General features: G+C 32.8%; 1 protein-coding gene and 2 non-coding genes across 12 annotated transcripts in view; all 3 read left to right on the top strand.

Moving 5' to 3' along the window:
* LOC134537773 (chromodomain-helicase-DNA-binding protein 7-like) overlaps window positions 1–13,405 on the top strand; it is a 112,115-nt gene that overhangs the window by 56,073 nt on the left and 42,637 nt on the right. For all 10 annotated transcript variants that reach the window (XM_063378552.1, XM_063378553.1, XM_063378556.1 and 7 more), the window contains exons 18-23: window positions 1,284–1,497; window positions 2,057–2,298; window positions 3,285–3,426; window positions 5,350–5,494; window positions 6,870–6,957; window positions 13,262–13,373. In XM_063378552.1, the coding sequence (XP_063234622.1) occupies window positions 1,284–1,497; window positions 2,057–2,298; window positions 3,285–3,426; window positions 5,350–5,494; window positions 6,870–6,957; window positions 13,262–13,373 (943 nt within the window). The remainder of the gene's footprint in view (window positions 1–1,283; window positions 1,498–2,056; window positions 2,299–3,284; window positions 3,427–5,349; window positions 5,495–6,869; window positions 6,958–13,261; window positions 13,374–13,405) is intronic.
* Window positions 9,657–9,737, top strand: LOC134537987 (small nucleolar RNA U6-53/MBII-28). Its single transcript, XR_010076078.1, has one exon. It is a non-coding gene; the product is annotated as a small nucleolar RNA U6-53/MBII-28 (small nucleolar RNA).
* On the top strand, window positions 10,932–11,014 carry LOC134537984 (small nucleolar RNA U6-53/MBII-28). Its single transcript, XR_010076075.1, has one exon. It is a non-coding gene; the product is annotated as a small nucleolar RNA U6-53/MBII-28 (small nucleolar RNA).

Raw genomic sequence — 13,405 nt, 5'->3', positions numbered from 1 at the left:
GTATTTGCTTGTTTAAATATTTATAGAAATTTTGTCGATTGAGCTAGCAAGATCGTTTGAGCACCAATTAATAGCTATTGAATGGTGCCTATATAGTCTCACTAGTTTACTCGACAAAATTTATATTTGTATTCAAACGTGCAAATACACTTCATTATTTTTTGCATTTAATTTTTAAAATGTACAAAAATAATTCTCTCTGTAAACATTTTTTAATAATTTTTTTTTGTTTTGAAAATGATTTTACACATCTCACCATGCTCTGAAAAAAATTGATACTGAAATTTAACAAATGGTTATATATTTACAAAATATTTGATTGTTAAAAATGTATGTTTTTATAATTGGCATTTAAAAATTTAAACAATTGTACCTTGAAAACTAAATCTTGTATCCCAATGATTTTTGGGTAGAGAGAAGTCTCATGGTCTGGTACTGTTCACAAAATATTTATGAAATGATTATATAAGAAATTAAAAATATTGGTAATTTTATAGTAATAAGCCTGTGGTCTTAAACTTTTGTTAGGTGCTGTAAGATGTTGCTCATAAACTTATTCTCCCCTATAAAAGATGTAGTTTAGTTGAAATACATTATTCGTTAGGATGTTAGAGCTTATTTAATTAACAGAAGGATGTTAGAGCTTATTTAATTAACAGAAGGATGTTAGAGCTTATTTAATTAACAGAAGGATGTTAGAGCTTATTTAATTAACAGAAAAATATCATCACTGCTTTATAATGCATATAAAATTGTAGCAGCACTAGTTAGCATCATTCATGTTTGGTTACATTGTTGCCCGTATAGTGTGTGCACATGATCGAATATTGGTATCGATAGCTCGCCGATTGCTTGCAATGCGCACACTCTGTCTCGTGCTGAGTAAATTACATAGGATAGCCTGCACTTTTTTGTGGTTAGTGTGTACTACGACGATAGGTATGGTTATGGTACAAGTTTGTTCCGGCTCACAGTTTTTGATTTTCTATTATAAGTTAAACAAAATATTATCTTTTTGCTAACTTATTTCAATTGTTTGGGGCCTTTTTTTTTTTGTACTCTACTTTTTAATTAAATGTAGTTTCCATGACTATTATTTAATGAATAACTTTACCTCGACAAAAAGCTTTCCTTCTCTAATTTTCAAACTTGAATTTAGCATAAAATGTGCTACGATTATGCGATAAAACACGGTAGTTGTTAAATGTGAAGGTTCTTTACCTATGTTACTACCCCTTTGTTTTTTTTGTGGACAGTGTGTTATTGTTTGTGTGTGTGATCAGGCCCAAGCTCGTTGCCACCGTATTGGCCAGCAGAAGATGGTGAAGGTGTACAGGCTCCTGTGTCGCAACACGTACGAGCGCGAGATGTTCGACAAGGCGTCTCTGAAACTCGGTCTGGACAAGGCTCTGCTGCAGAGCATGAACACTGCCCAGGGGAAAGACACCAACAATAAGCAGTTGTCGAAGAAAGAAATTGAAGACCTGCTCAAGAAGGGTATGTGATAGTGCAAGCCTTGCATCTCTGCATTTATTATTACAAGTGGCTATTGCCAGCCAATACCTTCAAGTTAGTCTCCATCCTCTCTTGATTATTCCCTTCTTCTACCTTCTTCATAGTGTCATAGGTACCGTAACTTATTGTGTTTAAACCGGTTATTTCACCATAATGTGTTTAAATTTTTAAGATAGCTACATAATAATAATAATTTAAGAGTCGCAGCATTTGCATGGAGAGTCTTAGGGGGACTACAGAAATCTAAAATCAGGTTGTGTCCTCCATTACCATTGCACCACTTTGCTTTTTCCTCCAAGTCTCACCTTTTGAGTAAAATTAACCTGATGCTAGAGCATAGAGCAGTCCAGTTGAGAAGTTGAAGCCACTCTATAAATCTGCAAATCTGGGTCCAATTCTACTGTAAATTTGGTCACCTCTCTCCTTTTTATGTCATAATTAGTATAAACTATTTGTATTAAGTATGCAGATTTATGTAACAGATAAATATGTGAAGTAACTTAATTTTAGTATACAATTTAACTCATGAAATTGTTTGCAGGTGCATATGGAGCCATCATGGAAGAAGACAGTGCAGGGGATAAGTTTTGTGAAGAAGATATAGATCAAATATTGGAAAGACGTACCCAAGTCATTACTTTAGAATCTGAAAAGGGCTCCACTTTTTCAAAAGCCAGTTTTGCCTCATCAGGTATTCGTTCAGACATAGACATTGATGATCCAGACTTTTGGAAAAAGTGGGCCAAGAAGGCAGAGATAGAAGCTGTTGAAGATGGGGATAAGGTTAGTATGATGTTACTGTCGGTATTCTTGCAAGCTCTGGGTTTATAAATGTGATAGTTGTAGCAGCATTGGTTCCTAATATTTATCAGTTGAAGCTATTTTGATCTACTGATCAGAATGGTGGCACCTGCATTACAGTAACTTTGTATTTTGTATCGCTTCAGTAAACCACAGTTCTGTGTTAAGTTTTAAGCATCTGTGTAAGAATTTCAGTGATTTATTTTTGGGATGGAGTGGGAATTTTTAATTTAGTGATATTTATGGAGCAGTGCATTTGTCTTGTATTTGTAAATGTTCTTTCAAAAGAGGCCTGCAACACACCTTACTTTTTCATCTGTTTACACTGCAAGATGACAGCATAACCATTTAGTTTTATTGAAGCATTTCCAATGAAAATACTATATGGCCAGTTCTTTCTCTTGTGCAGTGACAGTCACTTACCATGTCCGAGTTTTCACTAGTGCCTCTTGCGCTTTGACCTCTAATACCTGTATTAAATAAAATAATATATTATTAGAGATGCTAATATCTTGTAAACATAACTTACACGTAACTAGTAGGGAAGATAAACAATCTTTGCACTTCTTTCCTGGTTATGGGTTCAAGTACTATTAAAAATTATAAAAAATAAATTCCTTGGAAAACTGTAAGCGTTATAACAGGACAATGGACATTTGAGCTGTGGTCAAAAAACTATTTATTGAATGAAATTTAAATAATACATATTTTTAATGTACTTCATAGAAACAGTACTATTAGCAAAAATCATGGAAATCTGAGGCATCAGTCAGATGCTTGGTTGATTTATTTGATATGTGTACACAAAATTGCAAATGGATTTAGTTTAAAAGGTAACAAAAAATTAAAACTGACCAAAGCTCTAATTGTTTTGCATAATATTTGTAAAATTATGCTTTTTTTTTTTAAAGTCTGTGTGAACGCACTTTATTAGGAATATGCTGTAATTTTTACACTTGTATGTTCAGAATGAACTTGTGATCTCAGAGCCACGAAGACGGACTCAAATTAAGCGCTACGGTCATGATGAGTCAGTTGTGGATATGTCTGAGCTAGACAGTTCATCTGATAGCGACGAAGATCCATCTATTGGTGTGGGCAGGGGCAGAGGTAAAGCTTATTAATTCTCTTAGTAAGTAACCTGTAAAGTATAGTTAAAGAAGTAAAAATTAGAGCTGTGCCGATACGGATCGGCAGAAGCAGATTTTGCCTATATTTAACTGAATCTGCATTTCTGCCGAGTCACGATACACTTGTAAATTTTCGGCCAATATTACTGAAAAATGAAAGTGTCTGCCATAATCTAAAAATCCACGAGAACTCTTTCACTTTTTACAACTGTACCCTACATACTTTAAACTCGCATAATAAAAACTTGATTTATTTAGAGCATGGCTGTCATTACAAACAACCAAAAATACAACTGCTTGAATTGCATAGATATGTTCGTAACATCATGACAGAGACATTTTTTAACTAACTTAAGTCGAGATTTTAAAATTTAATTTTGAAACATAATGCAACAATTAAGGCTTCAGATAACATAATTACTTTTGCTGTTTCCCATGCAACGTGACCACATGAAACTTGTTTCTGTTAAAGGTTTGGTACCATGAATTTTTGCTGCAGCACATGTTAATTTGGTATTAGAATTGCTGTTCTTTAATGGTAAACATGTACAGTCTTGCATTCTTGCATATTTTAAATTATCTTATAAACTTCATATTTCGTGAATTAATATATTTAATAGTTACCTATTATTGAATTAAATTATTTTATATAATTACATATTAAATAATTAAATTTTCCAGCCTCCATTTGTAAATTAATGTTTCATTACTCATTAGCAATTAGCAGGTCTGCAACAAATGAAAACATGAGTTTAAAAAAAGAAAAGTTATTTTCAATTTATAAACTGAAAAAGGTGATTGTTTTGTAACTAGACTAAACACAATTATGCAGTTGAAAATTTTATTGGTGAAAATAAATAAGTAATTTCTGTACAACATTTTTTTTTTCTTTTCAGCACATGCGGAATTTACATGGCATAAAAGACATTCCTTGAAAAATTAAGAATGCTTCCTAATAGAAATCTAGGAATTCTGTAATGAATGCTTTTAAATTAATTAACTTTTGCTTTCTAAAACTGAAATACATGTGCCTTTGTATTGCACTTTTCTAAGAATGAGACATTTTGGGTAATTTAGTACATTTTTAAAAATGTTTTAGCCAAAATGTGTTTCCCTTCGTATCTGTTCGGAATCTGTGAATCTGCAACAGTTGAACCAGCATATCAAAGTATCTGCATATCTGCAAAACTTTGTGAATCGGTACAGCTCAGTTGAACCAGCATATCAACGTATCGGCAGATCTGCAAAACTTTGTGAATCGGTACAGCTCTAGTTAAAAAAATTTTAAATTATACTTAAATTAAATGAACAGTATTGTTTCATATTAATTTTGAGTATCTTGTCATTATGTTCAACATAAGTTATTCTAATGGAAGCACAAGTTATTAAAATTTATTTTTGGCCCTTCAAATTATTATCAATTTTTATTGCTGTAAGAATAATTTTATGAGGCCCCACCACTGTAGGTACTTTGTATTTTACTACGGTTCTTTGACTAAAAGTAATCAGGACAACTAACTGAAATATGATTTAATTGGTGTTGATATAATATTAGTTTGTGGAAATGTCGTCATATTACATCTACAAATGTTCTTTTTATTTAGTAAAATGTCCATTTTAATATGAAAGCATTTTGTTACAGTATGAGTATAGTGGTTAAAGGTTTATATATACATATACATATATATAAATAGAGAGAGAGAGAGAGAGAGAAAGTGAAGTGTGGATGAGTAATTCAAAACTAATTTTTTTTTCTATAAATTTATACAAAATGTGCTATGTGTATGTGGGAACTCTTGAGTATTGCTTAAGCTAATTTCATCATCTTACATTTTTGCTTCAATGCATTGCAGCCCAAATATTTTCTTTGCTCTTATTTACATTTTGTTTTTTTTCTTGACAGGGCGAAGAAATAAAAACAAACTGGGGAGGAAGGCAAGATTGAAGTTTTGGAGTGAAGGTTATGTCCCCAAGGAAGGTGAAATTGTGTATGGAAGTTGGGCTAGAAGTGAGTGTTTTAAAGTTGAACGAGGACTTCTCACTTTTGGGTAAGTTACAGCTTTTAAAAGTTCTGTAAAATTTAGTGTTTGTGTGTTGTCAGTAGCAGAGGTTTATTTGGCTACTTTTTAAACTGTTGATTCATGGTAACACTTCTATTTTATGGCGGCAGCAGGTTGGTTTATAGGCACTGAAGGCATTGGCTTTGCTGATCAGCACCAGACTTGTCACAAGCGCTCAGCACGTCGATGTTATCACTGGTCGATATTACCGTTATATGCATTCTACCCTTTGTACTTACCCCGAAGCATTGAATTATCTGATGAAATAAAAAAAGTGTGTTTATTTCAAAAATGATTTAAAAATAAAATGTGAGCGAGTCTTTTAGTACTCGCCAGAGATATATGACATTTAACCTCGGTAATGAGCAAATTCGGGTGTTCTCATGTTGCAAATATACTTATAATATTAAACTCTGACAAAAAATGTAATGTAGAATTCTTCAAAATGATGTGCAAACTTATGTTTTTAACTATATTTCTGGGTGCGAATCATGCGTAGTTTTGGCACCTGCCGCTACATAAACTATCAAATCATTTGATTTTCAGAGCGAAAGGTTAAACTATGTAATGAAACTGCTGTGATAAAAGCGAATTAGACTTAAAAATACTAAACCCTGACTTTGGACGTGATTTTTGACAAAGAATCTGATTTAAATTCTGCTTATCTTGTTAAAATTCACTAAACAGTTAATATTATAAATTTTCCCTTTGTCTCTTTGAACTTTGATTCATGCTATCTGCACAGATGGTAGCACTGTGGTTACACATTTCCATTCCAAGTGACTTGGTTCCATTTACAAAATTACTCCTACCAAATGCAGTGTATCCAGAGTTGAGATAAAAAATTTCAGGAAAACAGTATGAATTAAAATGTAAAAAATTCGTTTTAAAATATAAAAATATTATTATTACATAAAATATAAATAGCTGAAGATTTTTTTTGTTGGACATTGAGCAGTTCTGCTCGGTACCCACAATATCACATCCTGCTTTTCATGCACTTAAGCCATGTATTCTAAACTGTTTGATATATAATGTTAAAGCATGTTGTTTTTAAAATTTTTGGAAAGAGCTGTAAAAGTATTCAATACTGACTGCAATTTTTTAATTGAAGTAAAAGTGATTATTGTCTATTATGTTTTTATCATTCACAAAGTGGCATTTGTATTTATGACTTGAAAAATATGTGTGAATTTACCAAGTGTTGCCAAAATTATTCTGGAGTAGAAATTTTCTAACCCAATATAATATTTTTTCTAAGTGTTTTTATGTTTCTATTTCTAATTTTTTTGTTTCATTGAATAATCTTTAAACTGGGCTACATTCACTATTTTACAGTCAAATTTATTTTTCCTGTTTGCAGTTGGGGGAGGTGGATAGAAATTTTGACGCACAGTCATTTTCGCCGAGGATGGCGAGAGAATGACGTTGAGGACTGTGCTCGTGTGATAGTAAGTAACCACTGGCACTTCATACTGACTAAGTGCTCATAGCTCTGTGTTCATTAAGGATTGGTTGCCTTGGTATTTGTGCACATTTCTCGCATAAGTAGTGGAATTTTCTTCCTCCAAATTGGAAAACCAGAAACCTCTTTTGATGCCATTTAGCTTTTGAAAAACACTTAAGTATTTTATATTCTACTCTTGAAGGCCGTCATGCAGAACATGCTAAAAGGCACATTACAGAATAAACCTTTTTGTTAAACAATATTTTGTTTTTAGTATACAAACTATTGTAATTAAGTATAATTTTAAGATTGAAGGTTTTTTTTTGAACGGTACTCTTATTGAAACTTTACTTAATGTTAAATTACTTCCATTCAGAAAAGGTTTTTAATGAATTTGCCAACATTTTGTCATTATAGGTATGTATTATGCCTACAAACGTTTAAATTGTAGCGAAGAAGTATAGAAGTTACAGAGATTTCACTCCCAGGTTAAACATAATTCCTTATTTTTTTCTCTGAAATCGGTCATTGATTGATTCTCACACTACCAACCTTAAAGCATAAAAAAAATTAGTTTTGTCCCGAACTGTTCCCCTTAGCAATCTTTGGGTTCAGGATCTAGTTTTTTTATAATACAGCAAAACCCCTTATTTGCACTTTTCATGGGGACAAAGTAAAAAAGTGTAAAAAGCGGGAAAGTGTAAATAAAGGGAAAAGTATAAAAAGGAGTACAGTTTACCTTATTTAGAATTTTTTTCCTTTTGTTTAATAGCACATACTACAATGCAGGTACAAACACACTAACAACAAATTTTACTTTAGTATTTAATCAATTATTAATTTACCACATTTGACAAAAATAAAAAAAGAATGAAAGCCAAAATGTTTTTCTGATTACTTCCTAAAAAATAAATTTGAAATTTTCTTCTGCTTGCTTTTTAGGCTGTTCAAGGAGATTATTTGCCTCTCCAAATTATAAATACAGTTGCAACCGGCAGGGTTTATAACAAATACGGGCTACATACACATTGCTCACAGTAAAAAAAATTTTAAGAAAAGGCCGCAAATTGATGAATATTTACCGTCAATAGCGCGCCAAACGCGGAGAAAGGTCATTGTACTCGGTCAGCTGCTGTAACGACGCGGCGGCGCATGCGCACTCTATGCTCCGCCCAGACTCATGACGCCATCAGCCGCCAACCAATAGATGCGAGCTTAGCGGAAAAAAATATAAGCTCCACCTCCCGTGTACCAATTTTATCCAGTTCTAATACCAGTTTATTGGTATACGCACCAGTTTTCTCGCTGCCGTGACATGTTCAAGTTTACGTTTATCATGATGTCTTGATACCAATAATTAATTATTTACGATCCCCAGAAATAAATGGTTAGTTTAAAAAATATGGCGTCAACTGTACAATACTTCCCAAATTATAAAAGACGTATAAAACAGTTACCAAGACACCGCTCATTTTATCTTGTGAAGTTTATGTCTCGTACCAGTATTTCGGCTAAGTTGTGACATAAATACAGTATCAGAACTTACAAGCAGCCATGTTTGTACATTCATGAGTTTACGTTTTTCCCTCGTGCATTTTAGATTGTCTCCTGCTATAATTACTCGTACTTTTACACGCCTAGGCTTAAATTATTACATGTTTAGAAATAAAAGCAACTTTTCATGTTATAAAATATGTATATTTTGCTATTTAAAATGTTCATTGCCTACTAGCTCCACGGTATTTTCTGGTTGTTTATGGTTGTTACGTGACGTAAATAGCGGGATTGATTCGATTTTTGAGACGTAATTCGCGGGAAAGTATTGTATTGGACTATATGGGAACCAAACGGGACCTGAAGAATATAGTGCAAATAACGGGAAAACGTAAATAACGGTAACGTAAATAAGGGGTTTCGCTGTACTTTGATACTTTTGATTAAATATTATCTAATTTATTTTTTAGTGTCTCAACATTCAATTACATAAAAATTAAGGCTTTATATAAGATTTTATTAAAAATGGAAGGAGGTGTTCGTTGGTGGTGTTAAACAATGTTAGTTTAACCTAGTTGTTTCACAATAAATAACCATCTTTGGCTCGTAAAATCGTGATATTAATGTACATTAACACCCATCTAATGCAAGACACACAAATTGGTTTTATTTTAACAATCAACTTAGGAATGTACCATTAACTAGTGCCTTCAAGGGTCAACTGATACATTCAAGGAACATGGTTGTACGAAATTAACATGTATGTTGGTATTTAAACAAAAATTTACAGAGTTTCCTGATTCCTTTAAATTTAGGTGCTACATGTTATTAAATAGCTATGCATCCTAGTTATTATTTTAAATATACACATTAGACAGGCATATGAAAAACACAAAGATTTTTTAATGAGTGCAATTTAAACAAAACAAGGACTCCAACCTGACAGTGTAACATTTGTCAAGTGGTTTTCACAACACTAAAATGTTGTACGAGCCAAAATTATATTTAGAAAGGAAAATCACAGATTGTTTACAAGTCAAATTATTAACAATTATTTATAATTCAGCTTTGAATGTGAACAACATTCTGATATTGGTATAGATGGAATCATTAGTGTACTATAAGTGCATCGTAGGCTCTATCTTGTGACAGCCCTCTGATTGTAGCTTGTGTAGAAAATTCTCACTGAAATAGTTTGTACATGTGTGTCATTTATGATGACTTGCCATGCTAATACTGAGGGAACTTGTAGTTTTCTGTGAGTTAAAACTTCTCATGATTCTGAAATGACCATGTACCTGTCTTAATTTCCCCTCCCCCCCCCCATTAAATTAGTGAATTATCTATATCGTAAATTAAAACTTAAATTAAGAGTGATAATTATTTAATATCAATTACAATTACATTGATCAACCGCTTCAACAATTTGTGGGAAGATACTTCAAACAAAACAAAATTTATTAAGTTCCTGTGGTTCGGTCAGCACTGTGGTAATTTGGAATCCCACTCAAATTTTCCATAGCTAACTTTTTAAATCCAATATAATTGCCCTTTTATTTATATCAGGTGGGCCTTTGTCATTTAAATTTTCCAACACCCTTATCTGTTTTGCCACCTTTAATATGTTCAGAAAGTTTTATTGTTCCTTAATTTTATGATTTATTCTTCAAATGGAGTACAGTTTTGACAGACAACCCATATTAGATGTTACAGTTTTAGAAGAATATTATAAAGCATCCAATTAATATAGTTTCTGGCTCAAGGTCAGCTAATTCAGTAATTAAAAATTGGTAAATAAATATACACCTTCATTTTGCACATGGAAGTAGTATCAACTTTTTTCATCCTTATGATTTGTATGAAAAATGTATATCATTTAATGAGGAAATTAGTGTTGCTTTCTTTCTGTTCACTGTCAGATTATAATCTAGGAGTAGGCAGCCGTGCCCTATCAGAAAGATGAGGGGAAGAATGATGATGCCTGTAACTTGTCTACCAGCAGTTCAACAAACATGTAACCAGAAGACTAGAGTTCAGTAGGGTCGATGAAACAACATTTAAAAAAAAAACATATAAGTCCAACACATGCAATGCTTTCTTGTGTAGCTGACATGACAGGAAAAAGGCACAAGTACCGTAATATAAATTAAACAATCTGTTTTAACTATTACATATGTATCACATACATTGCAGACAATATTTTTTTTCTTGTTAACAGTATTTCTACTTCATTTTGAGTATACAAACTAACGTACATAATTGACATATAATTGTCCATAATAAATTGTAGTAATTGGGAAAAAAAAACTTTATTCTTTTTGTAACTTTAATTAATGGCAAAGTGAAAATGTACGTATAATTCCATTCAGTAAATATTTTTAAGAATTGGCCATCATTTTAGCATTAAATTTATTATCCTTGTAAATGTGTAAGATATAACTTGTGTGGAAAATTTTCACTGAAATGTTTCGTACATGTACATGTCATTTATGATGACTAGCCATGCTAATACTGAGGGAACTTCTGGTTCTCACTGAGTTAAAAAATTTCTCATTATTCTGAAATGACTGTACAGTAAACTCTACTATCCAGGCCTGGATCATGCGATTATTGGTCTGTGCATAAATTTAGTTGAATTATTATTTATTTTTTGAAGCTGTCAAAAAAAAGGTATGACTGGCGCATGTCTTCACTTTGCCGTTGAATATTTTTAATCCCCCTGTCACTGTGTCAAAAAACTGTCGTCGCTCTTTGTGTCTCCTACGCCTTCAGATGTTACATTTGTCACACTGTAAACCGAGGGGGGTGTTCTGACTGCTTCTGTGGCTCTGTCGTGGGGATCTCAGTCTTATTGTTTCACGTGCCATGCCCAGCTGGTGCCTGAAGAGAGACATGTGGCTTGTTACTATCTACACTGGTATTCAGTAGACCTGTGCGAAGCTTCGTCTAAGTGAATTAATCAAAGCTCTTTTAAATATTCAATTTGACTTCACCAGGAAGTCATTTGAAGCTTTGGTTTTGATGAAAAGCTTTGCATCTGATGTGGAGTTCACTTTTGTTGCAAGGGTTTAAAACATGGAAGCCTTAGATTTGCTCATTAAAATATATAGTTTTTTTTTGTAGATGGTTTGCTTGAATAAAGGTGGTTTCTTAAGAAAATCAAAAAGTGGCACTCTTGTTTGCTTTTATGAATGCTCAATCAATATTAATATTATGCATGGTTATTTTATAATTTTTATTGAATGATGTACAGAGCCCATTTGACTGAATGACACACATATCCTGTTTTATTAAGGTGATTTCCTGTTTCAACTCCAACAGCAAATCTTTAGAACTAGGTTTTTTGATTTCAGGTCATCAGTTTTCAAATCTAATGATTTTACTAGATTCAATAATTCATCCAGTTTACTTGTGTCCATCTTGAGATCCTTTATACTCTCAGATTCCAGTGGGCCGGTTGTTTTCGAGACCAGAACATGTTTTGCAGGGGTCCTGAGGTAGCTCTATGTTGATTTCATTCTCAAATTCAAGGGGCTTACAGAATCCCTGGAATTCTGTTTGTTCGAGAAGTGACGTGTAAATGATAAAACAATCAGAACTGATGATTACCGGTAAGAACAAGATAAGTAAAGGTGGTCAGGACACCATAGGAGTTGCAAGGAGCACACACATACGTCCGTCATCAACAAAATCGAAGCAGCTACTTTTAACAATTTGAAGAACTGCAAGATTGGATGGATTTATTGTTTTCACCATGTGAGATTATTTAAGTTCTAGTTAATGTATAAAAACATGAGGTTTAGTGTGGTGTATATTTGCTTCTTACTGTTGGCATCATTGTGAGATAAAAAAATATTTTTTAACAATTCCGTCTTTTTAGTTTTCCTACTTTTTACATATTTTTTCCCATGGTCCCTTGAGATATCTAAAAACAAAGTTGTCTATCACAACTGGTTTTAATGATACAATTTTGCCCCAATAATATGGTTTAAATGTGCTATTTTGTTCCCAAGCTTTTAACCGCAACATTTCATGATAAAACTGCATTCATCAGTTTGTAAGTTGCTCATGTGTTTCCATCTTTGCTTTATGGGAACTTTCTTGTGTTAGGTCGGTTGAAAGTATGCCTCTAAGAATTGGTGTTCTGAAGTGCTAGTTTTATATTCCTCCAGTTCAGCGCAAGTTTATCTCTGGCTGCAATGTGCATGCTAGTTTTATAGGACAAGAAACTGACAAGAATAATTTGCCGCAGAAGGGTAGAAAAATTAGATTCATCAGATGAAAGGTCCAGGTTTAAAAAGGATACTATGCCTGAGCTTTCCCTTCAGATCTCCTTAGTGTTGTAGTGCATGAATAGGAGAGGTTGTAAAAGGGGAGAGAAGAGTGGACTAAGCCACTTTTCTCCCTCCCATAATAATAAAGTAGGACAGAGCAGACTGAGATGGTTCGCACAGCGACACAGAGCCATATTGTTTATGTTACAATGAGACTTGACTTATATTCATAGAACTCTACTGATGACAAACATTAAAAAATATGATATACTAATATTTGAGGGTGACCTTAACTTTGAAATTTTAAGATTTTTATGCCCAAAATATAAATGTCCTTAGTGGGGCGTCACTTGTGTGAGGTGAATAATCTTATCTTTTTTTAATTGGTGAAACAAATTATTTGATCTTTATAAAGGATTTCAATTAATTTTTTGTATGATCCAATTAACACAAGAATTTACTGTACCTACTTAAATTTTTTGAACTTACAATGTTACTAAATACGTGTGGCGTACTGATATTGTTGTTTTGTATTTTCAGTTGTTGTACTGCCTAAGGTATTACAGGGGTGATGATAAGATCAGAAGTTTCATCTGGGATTTGATTACACCTTCTGAAAATGGTGAATCTAAGATTGCAAGAAATCATATGGGTAAGTTAAGTGTGCAAAATAACGGTTTTACC

The sequence above is a fragment of the Bacillus rossius genome, chromosome 12 (genome assembly GCF_032445375.1).
Source record: "Bacillus rossius redtenbacheri isolate Brsri chromosome 12, Brsri_v3, whole genome shotgun sequence".
NCBI classification, from domain to species: Eukaryota; Metazoa; Arthropoda; class Insecta; order Phasmatodea; family Bacillidae; genus Bacillus; species Bacillus rossius.
This window is presented reverse-complemented; position numbering and strand designations above follow the sequence as displayed.